General features: G+C 42.0%; 2 protein-coding genes across 7 annotated transcripts in view; one reads left to right on the plus strand and one right to left on the minus strand.

The window, feature by feature from the left end:
- Positions 1-1,741, plus strand: part of LOC142313348 (lysosomal acid lipase/cholesteryl ester hydrolase-like) — a 44,833-nt gene extending 43,092 nt beyond the window's left edge. For all 5 annotated transcript variants that reach the window (XM_075352354.1, XM_075352356.1, XM_075352359.1 and 2 more), the window contains one exon: positions 1,198-1,741. In XM_075352354.1, coding sequence (XP_075208469.1) covers positions 1,198-1,431 — 234 coding nt within the window. In that variant the 3' untranslated portion in view covers positions 1,432-1,741. The remainder of the gene's footprint in view (positions 1-1,197) is intronic.
- A 15,299-nt stretch (positions 1,742-17,040) lies between these two features.
- The window catches only part of ANKRD22 (ankyrin repeat domain 22), a 107,700-nt gene continuing 101,248 nt past the window's right edge, over positions 17,041-23,492 (minus strand). For both annotated transcript variants that reach the window (XM_075348740.1, XM_075348738.1), the window contains exon 7: positions 17,041-17,372. In XM_075348740.1, the coding sequence (XP_075204855.1) occupies positions 17,295-17,372 (78 nt within the window). In that variant the 3' untranslated portion in view covers positions 17,041-17,294. The remainder of the gene's footprint in view (positions 17,373-23,492) is intronic.

The raw sequence follows: 23,492 nt of genomic DNA on the forward strand, positions 1-23,492 counted from the left end.
GCTTAATCATGGCATCGTCTATGAGACCGTTTGCATGATTAACCCGTAAGTAAAGTGAATAAACACACACACCGAAAAATCCTTTATTTTAAATAAAATAACAAAAAAGCCCCCTATTTCACCTCTTTATTAACCCCCCAACACACAGCTCCGGCGTAATCCACTGAGGTCCCACGACGCTTGCACCCAGCCGCGTCTGACAGTACTCAATGTAGCCACGTTCAGTGAGTGATACTGCAGGGGTAACTACAGGTCATTTCTCACGGTCGATAATGTGAACACATTACCGCTCGCGAGAACTGCAGTGTGTCCTCACAGGGACTCTATCTATCGATTATCTTTCTATCTATCCATCTATCTATCTATTATCTATCCATTATCTATCTATCTATCTATCTGTCTATCCATCTATCTATCCCTCTATCTATCTTTCCATTATCTATCTATCCATCTATCTATCCATCATCTCTATCCAGCTATCTACCTATCCATTATCTATGTATTTATCTATCGATTATCTATTATCTATATTATTTATTGCTGTTAAACAATTAAAAAATGCAGAGACCAACCTGCAAAAAAACGCATTCAAAACACACCAAAACGCAGTAAAAACGCATGCGTTTTTCGGTGCGTTATTGGTGCAGTTTTTTAACGCAGGTGCACTAATCCTTCACTCTCAAGAAATTTCTTAAGAAATCCTTTTTCTAGTGCGCACATAGCCTAAAAACACCAAGTGCCATCTCCTATCTCCGCAATGGGAAAACCCGTTTTCACTGAACACAGATTTTACTTATGGATAGAGAGATCAGTTCAGGAGGAGAAATGAGATTTCACTGATAAGATATAATATAAAGTTTCTTATTTCATATGAACTATTGTTTTATGAAATAAAAATGAACATGATAGTTAATATTTAATTTATTTAATAATCACAAACACAACAACCCATTCAAGTACCAATAGCCTCCAAAAAATAATTGGCACATCAACTTTTTTTCATTGAGACACAAAAAGTTGCCCATTTTTTACCAACTGTCCATCCTTCATTAGCCAAGTACAAGGTGCCGTAGATGCTAATCTTCATATTGGGCTGCTATCCACGGATTGGCAGGTCCATTATAATGGCAAACTGGCTTACACTTATTATTCTCTTTCTTCTGGCCGCTAATATGCTCTCCATGTTTTTGTTTCCAGAGTACACCTCCTTTGTATAATGTGACCAACATGAATGTCCCCACGGCTATCTGGAGCGGAGGAAATGACTGGCTTGCTGACAAGTTGGATGTGGAGTTATTAATTCCTAAAATCCGTAACTTGGTCTTCTATAAAGAGATACAAAAATGGCAGCATCTCGATTTCATATGGGGTCTAGATGCTCCACAAAGGGTCTATTCAAAAATCCTTAACCTCCTGCAACAGTATCCATGAATCCATTGTGTGACCGATATCTACAACTGGAATATTCAATAAGGAGAGACGTGTGGTGCGTTGCCAGTTTTTATCTTGCCTGTGTGAATTGTGCAACTTCCATTGTGCCAGTGTTAGAGATCATCTATGGAATGTAATAATGCTAAAATTTGTAGAAATACCCATTTATTGCAACAGAAAGTAACATCTGTAATGGCTGGTAACTGCCGATGGCTAGTATTGATGAAGTAGCACTAAAGACTTGTTATGATCAATCAGTAATGGCCATAAGTGATCCAGGAATGATTAGCATCTGAGAGTATTTCTAATTGTGTGTAGCGCTTGAATTGTAAAATGGCCTTGCTATTTTCTCATGTATACACCAATCACCACTTTATCATAAACTGCTCAGATTTGGTTAGAGGGACCGGACTGATATCCTGACGATTGCTTTGGAAAATTCCGATTATCAATAGGCTAACGATGCAGGAACACTTTTTAAATAAAATTCTGCATTGCTGCCTTCCTCCAATAATCCTCCTGGAGACATGGATGGTTTGCCTAGTCATGTTTTAGGGATCTTTAATGGGATTAATTGATAGTGTAATTACCTAGAAGAGTCATTAAGGAAATAGTTTTCTTCCTTATGCAGGAAAGCAAAATTTAAAAGGCTTAAAGGGGTTTTCCAGTTATCAACTATCCTATCCTTTTTTTGATTGGTCGAAGTTTGACAGCTGGTGCCCACACTGATCTGCAGAACGGGACACATTTAACTCCTTAGAATGGCAGTGTGAATGCTTGACTGCCACTTTATTTATTCCCTATGGGTTGCCCCATGGAGAACGAATGGTCATGTGGTCAGGCATCCAACTTTTTGCACCATTTTATAACGAGGATAAAAGTCCCCTTTAGGGATTAAAATTGCCCATTCTGCTGACCGAGTGCAGATCCAAGCTGTTATCACCTATTCTATGAATTGATGATAACACAGGTCTACAAAAAAATCTTTTTTGTAATCATCTCAGATGACTTTGCACTTTTCTGAATCATCTTTTTGTCCTGATTTCAAAATGTACGAGCGGCGATCCAAAAGTAATGATAATCAATAATAAACACAATGAATATATTAAAAAAAAAAAAAAATTCTACATAGTCTCCTAACAAGTCTATACAGTTGGTCAATCTCTTTTCTAACCTTAGAATTCCCTTCGAAAAAAATTCTTAATCTTGACCCTCAAAAACAAATCCCCAATAGCGGTTATCACGTCGCTATTGTCGTCAAATTCATTGCCCCGGAGATGTTCCTTGAGGCGAGGAAAGAGAAAGAAGTCCCTGGGGGATAGATCTGGCAAATAGGGGGGGTGTTCCATCAGTTCAAAGCCCGCTTCTTGAATTGTTGCCATGGCAACTGCAGCTTTGTGAGCCGGCGCGTTATCTTGGTGAAACCGCACTCCAGCCCGCAGTTTGCCGCGCCTTTTCTCCTTGATAGCCTCCATCAATCTTCTTATTTGTTCTGCGTAGTCGGAGCCCATAATAGTGGCTCCCTTCTTCAAATAGTCCACCATAATAATTCCTTCAGCGTCCCAAAAAACGGACGCCATAACCTTCCCTGCTGAGCTTGACACTTTGAATTTCTTCGGCGTCAGTTCGTCGGCTCGTTTCCATGTCATCGATTGTTGTTTAGTTTTGGGATCAAAGTGGTGGATCCCGGTCTCGTCCATGGTCAAAAAACGTGACAAAAAAATTCTCCTTGTCTGCTTGGAACTTTTCGAGATTTGCTATTGAAATGTCAACTCGTTTCTTTTGCTCGTCGGTTAACATTTTTGGCACCCAACGCGCGGAGACCTTTTTCATATGCAATTCTTTTGCAAGGATTCTTTGAATACTGCCATATGAGATCCCTGTGACCTCAGCTACATGCCTGATAGTCACTCTTCGATCTGCCAATACAACTTCTTCAACTTTTTTCACGTTTTCTTCATTGAGGGACGTGGATGGGCGTCCTTCACGATGTTTATCTTCCGTCGATGTTCTTCCCAGCTTAAATTCATTGGCCCAGCGTGCAACTGTGGAATATTGAGGAGAAGAGTCCCCCAATGTTTCCACCAAGTCGCTGTGTATGTCTTTGGTAGTCATTTTTTCAAGCAGAGGTATTTGATGACAGCTTTGAGCTCGTTTTTTTTCCATTTTGATGTTCACTCCTCGGCAGTTCATATTCAAATGAATGTAGCTCCCGGGAATCGTGGCCTATTTAAGTGATTTTTTTTTTTCCTGGACTAGTGGGTACCTAAGAGAGAAGAAAACATTTTATTTTAATTTCTGTGTGCAATAGAAATAACCGATTATCATTACTTTTGGATCGCCCCTCATATATAGTTTTTCTGTAGCACGTATCGTTTCCATGGAGCAGCATCATTATTATAAGGTATAGGAAATAAACTGGCGACATTAAGAAAACCGTAATCTACATATCAGAAAAAAATGCTTCACCTTACAAAACCGTTTTTTTTTAACCAAAATAATTTCACATGCAAAATAGAAACCAAAATATGAGCAGAAATTAAAAGTGCTTGACATTAGACTGTCGTTGATACGAGTTTTCACGGTTGTCCCTAAATAACATCCAACAGTAATCTGCCATCATTGAGTCATTCCAAAAACCCTGGTAGCGATATTCCATTACTTTAATGTCCTTGTGACAAAGCTCGCCTTGTTCATCGCTTACATCCCCAAGATTTTCAGGGAAGAAATCTAAATGTGAATGCAAAAAGTGCATTTTCAAAGACATGCTACAGCCAAGACGCTGGTAAGCATTCAGCAGTTTCTCAACACCTTCAACATATTTTGGAGGTTTATTTTTTTCCTAAGAAGTTTTCACAGATCCACTTGAAACTTTTCCAAGATCTCAATTCCTTATCGTTTAGAGTTCCTTCAAACACATCATCTCTCATAAGTTCTCTGATCTGAGGACCAACAAATACCCCTTCCTTCCATTTCGCTGGTGAAATTCTGAAGAATTTCTGTGAAATGTACTGGAACCCTTGTGAATTTGTCTTTACCATGGCTTTCACAATGTTTTTAATCAATCCCAACTTTATATGTAGTGGAGGAAGAAAGATTTTTGTTGTAGCAACTAAAGGATTATACTAAACATTGTCTCTACCTGGAGCACAGATGTTTCTCTGTCCCCAATCACGACGAACATAATGTTGTACTGTATTTCTACTGTCCCATAAACACAAGAAGCAAAACTCCCATTAGCAGACCAATCACTTTAAAATCTCCACAGATATTCCATTGATGATGCTTATATTGTATAGCATCCAAAATAACTGACAAATTTTCATAACTTTTCCTTTAGATTACATGAGTGAGCAGTAGGGATTGATGGTTTCATATTTCCATTGTGAAGCAACACTGCTTTCAAACTTCTCTGGAATGAGTCAATAAACGATCGCCAATCTGCCACAAAATACTATTGACTCAGTTCTTCAAAGAGGCCACATTATTACAGTACACCATTGGTCCATCAACTGTGAAAAATTGTGTTAGTATTAAGGCCCAGTCACACTAAACAACTTACCAGCGATCCCAACAACGATACAACCTGATAGGGATCGCTGGTAAGTTGCTAGGAGGTCACTGGTGAGATGTCACACTAAGCGACGCTCCAGCCATCCCACCAGCAAACTGACCTGGCAGGGATCGCTGGAGCGTCGCTACACGTGGAAGCATGCTGCTCTTGGTAACTAAGGTAAATATCGGGTAACCAACCCGATATTTACCTTGGTTACCAGCGCACACCGCTTAGCGCTGGCTCCCTGCACACCTAGCCACGGTACACATCGGGTTAATTACCCGATGTGTACTCTTCTACATGTGCAAGCAGCAGGGAGCCGGCTTCTGCGGACGCTGGTAACCACGGTAAACATCGGGTAACCAAGAAGCCCTTCCCTTGGTTACCCGATATTTACCTTAGTTACCAGCGTCCGCCGCTCTCACGCTGTCAGTGCCGGCTCCCTGTTCCCAGCGCACATAGCCACAGTACACATCGGGTTAATTACCCGATGTGTATTTCGGCTACGTGTGCAGAGAGCAGGGAGCCGGCACTGACAGCTGAGAGCGGCGGACGCTAGTAACGAAGGTAAATATCGGGTAACCAAGGGAAGGGCTTCTTGGTTACCCGATGTTTACCGTGGTTACCAGCGTCCGCAGAAGCCGGCTCCTGCTGCCTGCACATTTAGTTGTTGCTGTCTCGCTGTCACACACAGCGATGTGCGCTTCACAGCGAGAGAGCAACAACTAAAAAATGGTCCAGGACATTCAGCAACAACCAGCGACCTCGCAGCAGGGGCCAGGTTGTTGCTGGATGTCACACACAGCAATATCGCTAGCAAGTTGTGCCTCAGCAGCGATGTTGCTAGCGATGTTGCTTAGTGTGACGGTACCTTTACTTCTGTTTCAGTAATAACACACTTTGACATCATCATGCAGAAGATTCTTCTGTTTCAACCTAGATGCAAGAAGTTCAGCTTTATCATTTGAGAATGAAAGGTCTTCGATGAGATCATTTAATTCATGTTGAGTAAAGCATTCTGGCTGCTTGGCTGCTCCATTAGGTACATACTCATCTTGACTTGAGATCTCCATGTCTTCACCAGCTTCAGCTCCATAGTTTTCATATTCTACTTCATTTTCATCCAATCATGACAATGGTGGTACAGGAACTGGCATGGTACCATCATGTGTAACTGGCCTAATCGCAGATTCAAGTTCAGGGTAATTCATCTTATGTTTGTTCTATGTAGAAAAGCCCTTCAGATTGACAAAACAAAAGTAGCAGTCATCACTATGATTTTTGGGTTTTCACCAAATCATGGGAACAGCAAATGGCATATCCACTTTCCTCATATTCAACCAGTCACGAAGACCATTTCAACAACTTCAACATATCATGAGGGGCCAGCATACATTGAAAATGCAGAAATAATGTAATAGAAGTATTTTTTATCTCAGAAACATTGTGATAGAGCAAAACTAAGCATATTTTTGGAATCCACACATCAAACTCCATAAAACAGACATATTACCTTTGCTGATGATTTTTTTTTTTTTTTGTGTTGATTAGTGTAATTTTTCACTGGATACCCACTTTAAGGTGTCTGTTTAAAATTGATAAAAGTCATCTGAACTGGCCAACTATCTTACGTGGCCCCTTTCAAATGAGTTTATATGATGTTGGGGGAGAGAGATTGAGCATGTTGAATTCTAGTGCCCAATCCTTTTATTCTCAGGGTACATAATTTGCCAAGGTGTCTGCTTGTGCCATAGTTCCCTTTACAGATGCTCAGCTAGGCGGAGCGTGCATGTGTATGGGAGTGTTGGGAGGAACAACTGTCAGTTGAACAAGTATCCAATCAATGGTATTTGGAGAGTAAAAGCAGTCTTGTTTTGGATCCTCATAATTTGACAAAATAACAGCACTAATAGCCAGAGCACATAAACTTCAGCCAAATGTATATTGTTATGAACATGTATATATGGAGTTCTGTTATTTTAATAATTTAAAAACACCGAGCCTGTGACTTAATGTGCAGCACGTTTATCCTCTACTGAGGTCAAAGTCTTTGAGCGTTTTCTAAGAGGTTATAGACTGGAGTATCTGAATAAGAATACCCTTATGACCCAACATCATGATGGGTTTATGAGAGATCAATACTGTCAAATTAATCTCATAATATTCTATGAGAAGGTAAGTTTCAGATTGCATTAGAGTAAGGCCATGAATGTTGTATATCTGGACAATTCAATAGTGCCACATATAAGGTAGTTACAGATGAGAACTAGGGGAAAATATGTGTAATGATGTTAGCAAATGGGTCAGTGATAGGGAACAGAGGGTGGTTATTAATTGCACACACTGATTGGGTCATAGTTAACAGTGGGGTACTACAGGGGTCAGTATTGGGCCCTTTTTTAATATTCCTTAATGATATTGCAGAGTATATACAGAGTAAAATTTAAATACTGTATTTGCAGATAATAGTAAATGCCTCAAGGTAATAAACACAGAGGAAGATAAATATTACAGAGGGATTTATGAAGCTGGAGGCCTGGGCTAATTAATTAAAGTTTATTTTACATGACCTTACCTTTATCTAGTTGGGCCGAGGAAATAAAACATACATTTATATTCTAAATTATAAACTTGCCACTGAAAAATACTTGGGTATATTGGTGCACAACAAAATGAACTTTAATGATCAGGGTCAGTCAGCTGCTACCAAGGCAAATAAAATAATGGGATGCATTAAGAGAGGCATATCTGCTCATGACAAGAACATAGGTTTTGCCTCTATACAAGTTATTAGTGTGGCCCAAAAATGTACACTGTAGTCTATGGTGGATATAGCTGAACTTGAGCGGCTGCATAGAGGAGCGACCAAGGTTTTGTTTGGTACAATGCTATGAGTACTAGATTTTGTGATGGACTGTTGATCCAGGGAACTAGTCTGGTTGCCATATGATGGCATTGGGAAAGACTTTCAGATGGCCATGAATAATCAGTCCACAAACTAGACTGCAATACACGTACTGGCCGTGGGGCTCCTGTCCCAAACTAAGCAGCACCTCATAGGTATATAGGGGTTAAATATTATAGACCACTTCAGCTGTAGCCATTTGTTGGGAACAGCATGAACTGTGTGCGTTGGATGGTTACTCATTAAAGATACTTTGTGATTGGATAATTCTGTATAAACCGTTCTTATCTGATGGCGCTGAGCCCATCTTGTATATACATGCTCAGTGATACACATGTTTCCTTATTTGTAACAGCCATGCTTCAGCATTAAATGGTACTTTTTAATTTGCACCATCTGTTTGTCACTATGATTTCTTTATTCCATGAGCCATATAAATGATGTCTGAATTAAGAAAATGTACAACTGGTGGAGAAAGGCTGAACTTGTGCCTTTTTCAACCTGTGTAATGTAGGAGTAACCACCACATTCATATAAGAGGTAAATTCTCTGACTTCCAATTATGACTTAAAACTGGATCTGGCGTGAGATTTCACAATATAAACTGCACATTTTATTAAATAGATCTGTAATACCTGAGGAGTTTGGTGTACTTACTGTGAAAATGTATGCAAGAACGACTGTATAAACCTTTCTTATAGTTACATAGGTTGAAAAAAAAGACCTAGGTCCATCTAGTTCAACCTTCCTTCACCAGTTCTATATTTGGTCACAGTCATTTATAACCAACAATGTTGTGTGTACTGAGGAAATCATCCAGCCCTGATATAAAAGCTGTTATAGTATCTGCCATTGCTACCTCTTGTGGTAGGGCATTCCACAGTCTGACTGCTCTAACTGTAAAGAACCCTTTCCTATTTAGATGTCGGAATCGCTTTTCTTCCACTCGCAGTGAGTGCCCCCTGGTCCTTAGTATTGTCTTTGGAAGAAATAAGTCATGTTCCAGTCCTTTATATTGACCACACATGTATTTATACATATAAATGAGATCTCCTCTGAGACGTCTTTTTTCTAAGCTAAACATATCTAACTTTTCCAACCTGTCATCATATGGGAGGCCTTCCATTCCTTGTAATAGTCTAGTTAGCCGCCTTTGAACTTACTCTAACTTCTGAATGTCGTTTTTAAAATGTGGAGCCCAAAACTGGATCCCGTATTCCAGATGTGGCCTTAAAGTGATTTATAGAGGGGTAACAATACGTTGGGATCACGGGATCTAATCTCTCTTTTTATACACCCTAGAATCTTGTTTGCTTTAGCAGCTGCTGCTTGACATTGAGTGCTGCTGCTCAGCTTATTTGTAATGAGAATACCCAAGTCCTTCTCCTGTTCTGTAGTCCCGAGTTTACTTCCATTTAATGTATACGCAGTTATAGGATTACTCCGTCCTAGGTGCATTACTTTACATTTATCAACATTAAATCTCATTTGCCAAGTGTCATGATGTATTTTACCTTCTCACTGTATTTGCTGTAATACTATGTCAGGATGTGATGTCACTTTCCTTTGGTTGTACTTACTGAACACTTTGAAATGTCTTGGGATGTAAGTAACCATACCTTCCCCCCATCTCCTGTGTCTCTGGGCCCATAATGCAATTATCTCCTGTCCACACAGCCAGGGGAACTTCTCATTGTTTCGTAAGCAGTGGATAACGCCAACTACACAAACCTGTAGACATCTCGGAGCCAACCTTCTAGAATCTTCTAGTGGGCCCAACCATTGCATAGACCCCTACCCTTGAGGGGCGGGCCCACGAGCTCAAACAATTCATTCCTGTTTCTAAATGCAGTTGGGAGTTGAGTTTTTGAAGAGAAAGGGAGCGAGATCTGAATCTGCGGACAGACCTCGCCGTCCAGTGGATTGTGTGGGATTTCTGGGACTCTGAAAAGGACTATTACGTTGTGATCTGGCACTTTGGATTATCGGGAGGTGCCCCCGAATCTGTTTTATTTGGACTTGTCGTGTGCTGTTCCTGTATTCCTGTTAGTAAACCTGTTGGATCATCCTCGGCCTGTTGTCTCTCTTTGCTCTGATGTACACCCCGTCACAAACTGGTGGCAGCGGCGGGATCAGAGCAGAAGAAATGGAGGACAACAGCCAATCGACGTCTGAAACCAGAACCTCAGGATACAGGAACTGGACTGTGGCGAGTCTACAAACAAAGGCCCGTGAATTAGGTGTCGGCTACAAAGGACTCTCTAAGGAGCAACTAATTGAGGCATTGGAACACGCTTGCCTGCAAGATGGCACCGAGGAACAATTTCCACAGCAAGGGGAGCAAAGACGGGAGCCGGAGGTGAATACCCAAAAAAGTCAATGGGTTGTGTGGTACAAGGAAAAGATGGCACTGCTTGGAGATGAGGCCACCATAGAAGATAAGAGGGAGGCCATGCGTGGAGCTGAAGAGAAGGAGCGCAGGATGGAGGAGATGGCATTGCTGGATAAGCAGCTCGCTGTGGAAGCCGCGAGAGGTTCCAGACAGACTGTAACCCCAGCACCCATCATGAGGGAACTTCCCAGAGTGTCCCGCAAAGACTTCAAGCAGTTTAATGAGGCTGCTGGTGACATTGAGGGCTTCTTCCAGGACTTTGAGCATCAGTGTCGATTAATGGAAGTCCCAGAAAGAGAGCGCGTCCGGCATCTGGTTGGGCTCTTAGAGGGTGGAGCTGCTGCAGCCTATAGAGCTATGGACCCTCGGTGGAACTGTGAGTATGCGGATATTAAACAGACTATTCTAGAACATTATGCTGTAACGCCAGACACTTACAGGACTCAGTTCCGTACTCTAGCATGTGATGAGGAAGTGTCCTTCAAGATGTATGCCCACAAACTCAAACATCTGTGGCATCGTTGGTTGGAGGCAGAGGAGGCCTTAACCTTGGAGACCGTCCTCCAGGTCCTCCTAAAAGAGCAGTTTTACTTCAAGTGCCCCGCTGAGATCCGGGAATGGGTGCGTGAAAGGAGACCAGCCACTGTGGAGGAAGCTGCAGCTCTAGCTGATGAGGCTCTCACCATCAAGCCTCAGTGGAAAAAACTACTACCCAGTGAGAAAAAAAACACCAACCCCCCAACGCTGGTGGCCCCTGGTCCTTCTGGCCCCAATGTTCACCATCACCCTAGACCGTCAACTCATGGGGACCTTCGTGTGACTGTGCCTCGCATTACTCATGCTCCACCTTTGGGAATACGACGCGGAGGAAGAATGCCAGAGCGCAGATGTTATGGATGTGGGCAGCCTGGGCACATGCAATTCCAATCTCCAGGTGTTCGTAGACAGAACAGCTACAGACCGCCTTTGCCTGTTCATTACCTACAGACACCTTCACCAGGAGAAGAGCTGGATTCTGTGCCTGATGACTTGCCAAGTGACTCAGATATCCTGGCTCCCCTACCCGGAGTCTATGGGGTGCGAGCTCCAGCCACCTGTTCTTCTGATCTTCAGGACAAACATCTACAGGAGGTCGTGCTGGATGGCCAAAAAGTTGTTGGCTTCCGTGACACTGGGGCTTTCCTCACCATAGCCGATCCCCGAGTAATTCAACCACAAGCAATTCAAAAGGGACCAGGAATTGCCATTGAACTGGCAGGAGGTACCCAGAGATATATTCCAAGAGCGAGTGTGACCCTGGATTATGGCTTTGGGGCAAAACAATGTGTGGTCGGTGTGATGAGCGGCCTCCCTGCAGACGTTCTTCTAGGAAATGATGTGGGGAATCTTCATTGCCACTTTGTCGGTGCGGTAACCAGAAGTCAAGCCAAGAGAGCAGCCCATGTGGACGTGTACAACCCATCCATGGAACTGAGGCCACCAGAACTGCCATTACAGCCGGTGAGTGATTCTTCTTGTGGGGATAATATGAATGTTACTTGGGATAAAGTTCAGTTTAGACAAGAAGTAGAGACTGACCCCACCCTTGCTAGTTTTAGAACTCGGGCTGAAATAGGGCAGCTAGGGGAAAACGGAGAAAGAATTATCAGAGAAAATGGACTTCTGTATCGGGTTGCCAATGCCGACTCCCTAGATAAGCCCTGGACTTATAGCAAACAGCTGATTGTTCCTCAGAAGTACAGAATTCCCCTATTACACCTGGCTCATGACATTCCTACGGCTGGCCATCAAGGCAAAACCCGCACCGAGAGACGATTGACTCAAACTTTTTATTGGCCGGGGATTTCCCAAGCAGTGGCGCATTTCTGCCGAACTTGTGACATATGTCAGCGTAGAGGGCGACCCGGAGATCACCCAAAGGCACCCCTGCAACCGCTCCCTATAATAGAAGAACCCTTTCAAAGAGTAGCTGTTGATATCATTGGACCTCTGGCTAAACCAAGTAAATCTGGAAAGCAGTACATTCTCACTGTTGTGGACTACGCCACCCGATATCCAGAAGCCGTGGCCTTGTCAAGTATCTCTGCAGCCAAGGTGGCCGAGGCCTTGGTTATTATTTTTACCAGAGTAGGATTCCCCAGTGAGATCTTGTCGGACCAAGGCTCCCAGTTTATGTCAGAGTTGGTCCAGTGTCTGTGGCGCACCTGTGGAGTACGAGCGATCCGAACGACCCCGTATCATCCCCAAACAAATGGACTTTGTGAACGATTCAACGGCACTCTGAAGAATATGCTGAGGGCCTTCACGGACCGAGATTCAGACTGGGAGAAGTACCTACCCCATCTCTTGTTTGCCTATCGGGAAGTTCCCCAGGAGTCCACTGGGTTCTCCCCCTTTGAACTACTCTATGGAAGAAAGGTCCGAGGACCCTTAACCCTGCTCAAGGAATACTGGGAGGGGCAAGTTGAAGATACAGGAACCCCTGTTGTCCCTTATGTCCTAAAGCTGCGAGAAACCTTGGCCCAACTTGCTAGTTTTGCACAGAGTCATTTGCGTATGGCTCAAACCAGACAGAAGACATGGTATGACCGTAAAGCACGCTATCGGGAGTTTGTAGAAGGACAACAAGTCTTAATGATTGTTCCCCATCGGCAGAATAAACTGCAGACCACATGGGAGGGTCCCTTCCGGGTTCTCAGAAAACTGAATGATACCAATTACCTTCTTGCTTTAGATGATCAGGGGCTAAGGCAAAAGACTGTCCATGTGAATATGATTAAGGAGTACCATGACCGGAACATTCCAATGATAGCAAGCTGTCGGTTGGCTTCAGAAGATGGTCAAGAGGATGAGGACTCTCTACCTGATCTCGTGGAAGCAGCGAGAGCCCCATCCACTGTGGAACAGGTTCCCCTGGGAGATTACCTGGACTCCTTACAGAAAATCCAGATGCTGGAAGTGCTTCAACAGAGACGGGCTGCTTTCTCATCCCAACCAGGTCGAACCACCGTCACCCAACATCATGTGGACACTCAGGGCATCCGTCCCATACAACTGGCTCCTTACCGGGTACCTGAATCAGTTCGAAACACCATGCAGCACGAACTGGAGGAGATGTTACAGCTTGGGGTAATCCAGGCCTCCCATAGCCCTTGGGCCTCCCCTGTGGTGTTAGTACCCAAGAAGGATGGGAGTACTCGATTTTGTGTGGACTATCGGCGACTAAACGACCATACCGTCAGCGATCCTTACCCAATGCCTCGTATTGACGAACTTCTAGACCGACTGGCTGGGTCCAGATATGTCACTACCTTGGATCTCAGTAAGGGATACTGGCAGATCCCTCTAACGGATGAAGGGAGAGAACGGTCCGCTTTTATAACCCCCTTTGGTCTGTATGAATTTCTAAGCATGCCTTTTGGAATGAAAAATGCCCCGGCCACCTTCCAGAGAATGGTGGATCAGATCCTCCGGGGATGTGATGACTTTGCTTGTGCCTACTTGGATGATATCGCCGTCTTCAGCCACACATGGGAGGAACATCTGAATCAAGTAGCCATTATTTTGGACCTGATTCTTGCAGCCGGCCTAACTATTCGACCCGATAAATGCCAATTGGGGATGGGGGAAGTCCAGTACCTAGGACATAGAGTGGGAGGAGGGAAGCTCCGACCTGAGCCTGCCAAAATCCAGGCTATTAGAGACTGGCCTGTACCCCAAACTAAGAAACAAGTTATGGCTTTTCTGGGCACTGCCAGTTATTACCGAAAATTTGTTTCTCATTTCAGTACTGTGGCCAAGCCTCTTACCGACCTGACCAAGAAAACAATGCCCCGGCTGGTGATCTGGACTCCAGCCTGTGATGAGGCTTTTAACCGGCTGAAGGATGCTTTGATCTGCGATCCTGTCCTGGCTGCTCCAGACTACAAGCGGAGATTCATTGTGCAAACGGACGCCTCTGCTTATGGAGTGGGAGCTGTCCTCAGCCAGGTGAATGCAGCTGGGGACGAGCACCCCATCGCCTATCTCAGCCGGAAACTGCTGGACCGAGAAGTGGCCTATGCAACTGTTGAGAAGGAATGTCTGGCTGTAGTGTGGGCCCTTAAGAAACTACGGCCGTATCTGTATGGACGGGAATTCACTGTGGTTACTGATCACAATCCCCTCACCTGGCTGAACAGAGTCTCTGGGGACAATGGACGCTTACTGCGATGGAGCCTGGCTCTGCAGCCCTATAACTTTACCATACAATATAGAAGGGGCAGCCAACACCAAAATGCAGATGGACTGTCCAGGCAAGAGGAGCCTTGAGTCCTGTCAGCCATGCCTGCGTGTACTTAACCAGCGACCTGTAGAGGTCCCTAGTACGTACACAAGTTGGGAGGGGAAGGAATTGTCATGATGTATTTTACCTTCTCACTGTATTTGCTGTAATACTATGTCAGGATGTGATGTCACTTTCCTTTGGTTGTACTTACTGAACACTTTGAAATGTCTTGGGATGTAAGTAACCATACCTTCCCCCCATCTCCTGTGTCTCTGGGCCCATAATGCAATTATCTCCTGTCCACACAGCCAGGGGAACTTCTCATTGTTTCGTAAGCAGTGGATAACGCCAACTACACAAACCTGTAGACATCTCGGAGCCAACCTTCTAGAATCTTCTAGTGGGCCCAACCATTGCATAGACCCCTACCCTTGAGGGGCGGGCCCACGAGCTCAAACAATTCATTCCTGTTTCTAAATGCAGTTGGGAGTTGAGTTTTTGAAGAGGAAGGGAGCGAGATCTGAATCTGCGGACAGACCTCGCCGTCCAGTGGATTGTGTGGGATTTCTGGGACTCTGAAAAGGACTATTACGTTGTGATCTGGCACTTTGGATTATCGGGAGGTGCCCCCGAATCTGTTTTATTTGGACTTGTCGTGTGCTGTTCCTGTATTCCTGTTAGTAAACCTGTTGGATCATCCTCGGCCTGTTGTCTCTCTTTGCTCTGATGTACACCCCGTCACACCAAGTATCTGCCCATTCTGACATCTTATCCAGATCTTTTTGTAATATTGTACTATCAAGGTCAGTTTTTAATATCCTACATAGTTTGGTGTCTTCAGCAAAGACTGACACTTTACTATCAATCCCATCCACAAGGTCATTAATAAAAGAGATAAAAAGAATTGGTCCTAGCACAGATCCCTGCGGCACCCCACTGCTGACTATGGCCCATTTAGAGAATGTTCCATTTATGACTACTCTTTGTTTCCTATCTTTTAGCCAATTCCTTACCCAGTTGCATATAGTTTCCCCTAGTCCTTGCTTCTGGAGCTTTAGTATAAGGCTATTATGTGGTACAATATCAAATGCCTTTGCAAAGTCCAAATAAATCACATCAGCTGCATTACCAATATCCAGATTAGCACTTACCCCCTCATAGAACCCCAACAGGTTGGTTAGACACCACTTATCTTTCATGAATCCATGCTGTCTGTCAGTTATATTTATTTTCTGCAATATATTTTTCCATGTCACCCCTTAAAATGCCTCTGCTGAATATTATCATATCTATGAGTCTAGTTATGTTTAAAAATCCTGGATGATTATACAGTCATTCTGACACACTTGATGAGGCTGGCATACTTACTGAAAATCTAAGATCTGTTTAAATCATATGAGTAGTTTGTATTGTGAAATCTTTTGAAAGATCCATTAACAGTAACTGAGCAAAAATAAATATTACTATGAACCAACTCTATATTATGGATTTTACATAAAACCATATTAAAATGCTTCATAAATTAAAGGGAATCTGTCACTAGGTTTTTGCCACCTAATCTGAGAGCAATATATAATGTAGGGGCAGAGATCCTAATTACACCAGTGTGTCACTTACTGAGCTGCTTAGGGTAGTTTTGATAAAATCACTTTAATTAGCAGTAGATTATCATTACAAGACTACTTGGTATACTGCCAGGTAGTCAAGCATATTCATGAGCTCTGTATGAGGGCTTTGTTCAGCTTGTGCATAGCTTCCGATGTGAGAGCATCGGAAGCAATATGTTAATGACCCCCTGCCGCGTGCATTTCACGAGGGTCATGCGACTGTGATGCAATCTTGCGATCATATCACAGCTGCGGAGAAGAGTGAGGGAACACTTTCTCCCCATCTCCTCTGCTGCCAATCTCTACATCCATCGCACTGCAATCGGATGACATGCGAGGGCAGTGCATTATTTCACATGCTCCCTTAGACCTGTATGGGGATGCGTAAGCAGAGACTCGTTGACAAACGCAGCATGCTGATATTCATTTCTCAGGCAGATATGGCATGAGAACTCAATCGCAGATGGACACTGCCACATAGTTTTTGCACTGGTGCGAGTGCAGTCTGATGTTTTATCGGATTGTACTCGTCCATGCAAAACACAAGTGGAGCTGAGGCCTAACTGCTAGCTCTGCAGCAGAGAAAACATTGATTTTAGCAAAATGACAGAAAACAGCTCAGTAAGTGACACCTCGCTGGAATCAGGGTCTCTGTCTTTACATTATGCTTCTCTCAGAAGGGGGAGCAAAATCCTGGTGACAGATTCCCTTTAAGGAGCCATCACACCCCAATAGCATAGTTTTAATGAGAGGAGATGATGTAGTAGCCCCTTTACTTTGTAAGAAGATGCTGATATATATATAGCACAAATGAAAAACGAACAAACCCCACAACACATTCTGCAAGCCCTACATAATATGAAGAATCTCATCTTCTTGGCATAATTTAATAATACTTTTTTATAGGAAACAAAAAAAAAAATTTACAACAAAAGTTTTTTTTCTTTTTCACAAAGTTTCTATTAATAATATTAGAATCGAGGTAAAGCTCTAAATGTCCATTTCCGTGTTGCTTTAGATGCCATTAATGATACAATTCTTCACTGAAAATCTCTGTAATGTAAACGCATTTCTTCATGACCACCCTCGTGCTCGTTTCATTGCCTTCACAATGGCTTCACTTATTTCCGGGAGTATTATGTAGACTTTTTCACCTGGTGTAAGATTTTTTGGAATCTCAATCTCTCAGCGATGTCAACACAAGTTTCTCCTACCTGTGAAGGAAAAAAAAAATAAATATATAAAATACGTAAAAATTACATACAGTGCCCAGCATAAGAGTACACCCACTTAAGTAAAATTTTAATCAATATCTCACTGAAGCACGAGCAATTTCCAAAATTTTTTGCAAAACTGAGTTTTATAGAGCATTTTTTAACCCCTAACATGAAAGTAAGGTTAATAAACTTTCATTACAAAATCTTCAGTTTTAGTATACTTAGTTGATGCAAAAATGAATACACCCCACTTCAAAACGTACTACATCTAGCATTTGTATGACCTTCAAGAATTTTAAAGACCGCACCAAATCTAAGCATGGAATGAACAAATTGGCGACATATTGCAACATCTACGGTATCTTTTTCCGTTCTTCAAGAACATCATTTTAGAGCCTGGAAGGAGAATGCGGCAAAGAAGGTAGCATTGTGTACAGTGGAATCTTGGATTAAGAGTAACTTGGTTTGAGAGCGTTTTGAATGACAAGCAAAGCTTTTTACAAATCTGTAACTTGGTTTAAGAGCAATGCTTTGCAATAAGGGCAAATAATCACTGTGCACACGTCTGGTTCTGTCCTTTCACCACTCTCTAACCCGCTCTGGAGGTAACTTTCTGTACATATGTACTATATATAGTATAACATTGTACAATACAGTATATACTATATAGCATGTCTATCAATTTGCATTTGTGGACACAGTATTGTACTCTTTCGGCTAACCAGTAGAGCGCATTGCTTATACTGCACCTCCCGCACACCAACAATTCTATTGGAAGCTAATGTGCAGTTTAATATGATTTACATATTTTTTACTGTACAATATTTTGTATTAGAGAAAAAGGAGCCAGCACGATCTGAAATTGGCATGCATCATATAAAAAGTGAAAATTCACAGATTTATTCCAACTGTACTATAGTAAAAAAAAAAAGAGATTTTTAGCAAATAATTGATCAATTCTTTGAGCCACCCCTGCCAACGTCACGGCAAATCTCGATATGGGGGTCCTAACCTATATTATGTATTTCATGTACCATACGGCCTCCTAGATAAAGTTAAAAGCAGAACCATAATGGAGCACACATACCTGTAACCTGTATATAGCAGTGGGAGGGTCAGTTCTGATATAGTCCTGGTATGTGTAGAGCTTGCTCCACATGCTGGGACCTGGGCTGGCCTCTTATCCACAATTGCCTCTTTTGCAACATAGAAGCGGCTATATACAGGTTACAGGTACGTGTGCTCCATTATGGTTCTGCTTTTAACTTTATCTAGGAGGCCACATGCACATGAAATACAGAATATAGTGTAGGACCCCCCTATTGAGATTTGCCGTGACGTTGGCAGGGGTGGCTCAAAGAATTGATCAATTATTTGCTAAAAATCTCAATTTATATTATAGTACAGTTGGAATAAATCTGTGAATTTGCACTTTTTATATGACGCATGCCATTTTCAGATCGTGCTGGCTCCCCTCTCTCAATATTTTGCATTAGTGTACTGTAATAATTTTATAGGAATACAGTACATTATTTTGTGTTACTGTAATACATTTGTATAAATACAGTAAATATTTTTGGGTTGTGGAATGAATTGTCTAAATTTCAATTATTTCCTATGGGAAAATTTGCTTTGATATAAGAGTAACTTGGTTTAAGAGCACTCTCCTGGAACGCATTATGCTTGTAATCCAAGGTTCCACTGTATTTTGATAAGCTACTGGGCTGCAAAAAGGCCCAAACATAGTTCTTGTACACGGCCTTCTTCTGTAGGTGTATGTACAGTATATGACAAAAGTGAGTACACCCACTTTTTTTTTTTTTAAGTATTTTATATCTTTTCATGGGACTACACTGTAGATATGATGCTTGGATACAATGTAAAGAAGTCAGTGTATATATAGCTTGTATTAACTAAGTTTGATGATCTTTATATAACTCAACACACAGTCGTTAATGTGTAACTGCTGGCAATAAAAGTGAGTATATCCTAAGTGAAAATAGCCCAATTAGCCATTTTCCTTCCTCAGTGTGATGTGACTCAGTGTTACAAGGTCTTAGGTTAGGCTATAAGAAGATTGCCAAGACCCTGAAACTGAGCTGCAGCACGGTGGCCAAGACCATACAGCAGATTAACAAGACAGGTTCCACTCAGAACAGGCCTCGCCATGATCAACCAAAGAAGTTGAGTGCATGTGCTGAGCATCCTATCCAGAGGTAGTCTTTTCAAAATAGACGTATGAATGCTGCCAGCATTGCTGCAGAGGTTAAAGGGTATTGGGAGGGTCAGTCTGTCAGTGCTAAGACCATATGCCACCCACTGCATGAAATATGTCTGCATGACTGTCATCCCAGAAGGAAGCCTCTTCTAAAGATGATTCAGAACAAAGCCCGCAAACAGTTTGCTGAAGAAAAGCAAACTACGGACATGGATTACTGGAACCATGTCCTGTGGTCTGCTGGGACTATAATATACTTATTTAGTTCAGATGGTGTCAAGCATGTAGAGTGGCAATAAAGTGAGGAGTAAAAAATATAAATGTGTCTTGCCTACAATCAAGTGGGCAATGCCATGTGTTTGAGGCTGCATGAGAGCAGCTGGCTGTGGGGAGCTACAGTTAATTAAGGGAACCATGAACGCCAACATGTACTGTGATATACTGAAGTAGAGCATGATCCCCTCCCTTCTGAAGCCACTACCTTGCTAAAGAAACTGAGGGTAAAGGTGCTGGACTGGCCAAGCATGTCTCCAGATCTAAACCCTATTGAGCATTTGTGGGGCATCTTCAAATCGAAGGTGGAGGAGCCCAAGGTCTCTAACATCCACCAGTTCCATGGTGTCATCTTGGAGGATGGAAGAGGATCCAGTGGCTCCTGTGAAGCTCTAGTGAACTCCATGCCTAATAGAGTTAAGGCAATGCTTGATAATAATGGTATATAATAATTATGTGGTGGCCACATAAAATATTGATACTTGGGGCACAATTTGGCCATTTTCACTTAGGGGTGTACTCACTTTTGTTGCCAACAGTTTAGGTAATTAGTAAATGTATCTCTTTTCCATAGACTCCCATGTAAAAAAAAAAGCAGATCTTGCAAAAATAAAATTTTTCAAAACAAAGTTGTGTTTTTATAACTTTTTACCAACGGATTGCTGCTGGATCTGTTTGAACGATGATTACAGGACATATTAACTCAGCATTACATTGAATCTGAGTGTCATATCTAGTGATGGGAAGACCTAACTGGATTTAAAAGAAAAAAAAAAGAAAAATCCCGTTCCGGCCTGAAATTTATTCCGGATATCTGGCCGGACACTGGTCCCCATATAAGTCTATCAGGACCAAAATCCAGCAATTAAAAATAGTGGTAGAAGGGATAGGGGGATAGGAGCAGGTGTGCTATACTTACCGAGGCTCCAGCGCGGCTGTAATTGCTATCGTGGCCACCCATTCATTTTCAATCCTGCTCATGCATATGCACTGCTTTCCCCACCCAACTGTGATTGTGATTGGTTGCAGTCAGATGGGGCCCCTACCCTGAGTGGTAGTGTGTCAAACGTTCCCAATCACAGACCCAGTCTGTGGGTTGATCATACAGTAAAAATAATCCAATCACGATCGGTGTCTATCGTGGTATAAAAATAAAAAATTGGCGTAGGGTCCCCCATATGGATACCCAGCACAGATAAAGCATATGGCTACAGGTTGTAGCCCCCGGCCATGTGCTTCTCTTTGCTGTGTATCAAAATAAGAGGAACCGGACACAGATTTTTTTCTAATTATTTAATTAAATATGAATAATTTAAAAAAAAAACAATGTGCGGTTGCCACCACCCCCACAATTTTAATATCCAGCCATGATAAAGCCTGACACCTGGGGGATGGTATTCTCAGGCTGGGGAGATCCATGGTTATTCTGAGCCCCCAGCTTTAAAAATAGCAGCCTGCAGCCACCCAGGATTGTCACATCCATTGGATGTGACAAGCCTAGCGCTTTACCTGGCTCTTCCCGATTACCCTCGTGAGGTGGCAATCTGTGTAATAAGGGGTTAATAATAGCCCACAGCTGCCACTAAGCCATACATTCGTAATGGGAGGTGCCTGAGACCCCCATTACTAATATATAAGTGAAAGTAAATAAACACAAAAAAATCCTTTATTTAAAATAAAAGACAAAAGAACACCCTCTTTCACGATAGGGACCCCTGACAAGGTCTGTGATTGGTTGCAGTCAGACACTGTCACTCAGGCTAGGAGTGTGTCTGACTGCAACCACTCACATACGATAGATGGTGGAAGGGGGAAGCAGTGAATATGGGTGAGGAATAATTAGCGGCCTCGGAAGAAGAGTGAGTGGCCGTGGTAGCAGTTATAGCTGCGCTGGAAACTTGGTAAGTATAGCGCGCTTACTCATATCTCCCTAGCAATTCTACAGCCATCTTTAAAGGGCCAGACTGTTTGGGTATATTTTTTTTTTGTTAAATCCAGGTAGACCCACCTATGCCAGTTACTTGCGAGTCTGCCCTTCACTATTCTTCACTTTTTTTGAGTTTCCAAGCTCCCCAGTTCACTTTTTTTTTGCAGACTGTGCTAAACTGTTGATTTGGCTACTACTGACATTTCAGTTAATTCTGATGAATTTTTCTTTTTTCAGCCTAATGATAGTCTATTTCTGTTCCACTGAGAGCTCATTTGATTGCATTTTGTAGGTCCACTACAACAGCTTCCAAATGCAAATGCCACACCTTGAATCATCTCCAGACCTTTTACCTGCTTAATTGATGATGGATTAACAAAGGAATAGTCCATGCAGCCTATTAAAGAGCTTTTGAAATAATTGTCTAATTTTGGTCCTTTGAAAAGAGGCAGCTGCATAAAGAGCTATAATTCCTAAACCTTTTCTCAAGCTGGAATGTGTATACCTTCAAATTAAAGCGGAGAGTCTGCGCTTTACGCCTATGTTGATATAATGATTGTTAATGTGTTGGTGAACCGCTAAATGCCCAAATCCGTGTAACTGTCCAAATTTTTATTGACTTAAGTGTATATAATTATATATTTTTTTATGAATAGTATTTTTTAAAGGGGATTTCAGGGTATTACCTTAATGTTGTGGGAAAGAGTAACAGAGAATATGAGCAGTTTGTCTTGTATATTATACACTGTAAGGATTCACAATGCTCCATTGAAAAGAAAAAAAAGAAAAAAAAAGGCATTTGACCACAAATATTCAAATCACAAGTGAGCTGTCACATGACAATAACTTTAACAGATAATGTCTGTATAGTGCTGTAGAAATGAATGGCGCTATATAAGCGAGAAAAAGAGGATTCCTCCATTTCCATTCTGCAATTTAATGGGATTCTCAAGGTTACGTGCTCCCACAAGTTTAAATCAATGACCTAAATTCTCTGTAAGGGCAAAGTGATCTATGAAGAAGAGCAATAACATTTTTGTTACTTTATTACTAATTGTATCAAATATTGGGAGATTTTACTAGTTTCTACCTTTTATGGATGCGGAAATACAAATTTGTGATATTATTACCGTATATTATCATTCCCTTTAGCTGTGATGAATGTGTCTTCTCTTCCATCTAAAGATCTGACAGTCAGACGGTGTTTGTTATTCCATTTACAAGTTCTTGTATTGATCGGAATTCAACATACACAGTGCAACATTTAGATAAATTTTGTGCAAAATTTGGCATAAGATTAAAAAAATTCCCTGATCATATTTTTTTCCTGACTTTAGGGCAGTCTAAAAATGCACCAAATGTATTAAATGACATACTGCTTAGTACATTTTTCACAATTAATAAATATGCTTACATTGTTGCATCGTTTGACCTGGCCGTTATTTACAGACTCAATGTTGGTGCACTTGGCGCACACTCGTGTGGTTCGCCGGTATTGATACCACCGCTCTTCTCAGCATACACAATAATAAAAACATTACAGTTTTCCGTTGGTCATTGTGAATGTAGGGTGACAACTAATATGCTGGCTATTACTGTTTTTATAAAAATGGTCGCTGGATGTAGAGTGGTGTCAATTGTCAGTCTAGTCTATATTTGACAAAATCAGCGTCCACTTTTTTCTTATATTGGTGACAAC

The sequence above is a fragment of the Anomaloglossus baeobatrachus genome, chromosome 5 (assembly GCF_048569485.1).
Source record: "Anomaloglossus baeobatrachus isolate aAnoBae1 chromosome 5, aAnoBae1.hap1, whole genome shotgun sequence".
In the NCBI taxonomy this organism is placed as follows: Eukaryota; Metazoa; Chordata; class Amphibia; order Anura; family Aromobatidae; genus Anomaloglossus; species Anomaloglossus baeobatrachus.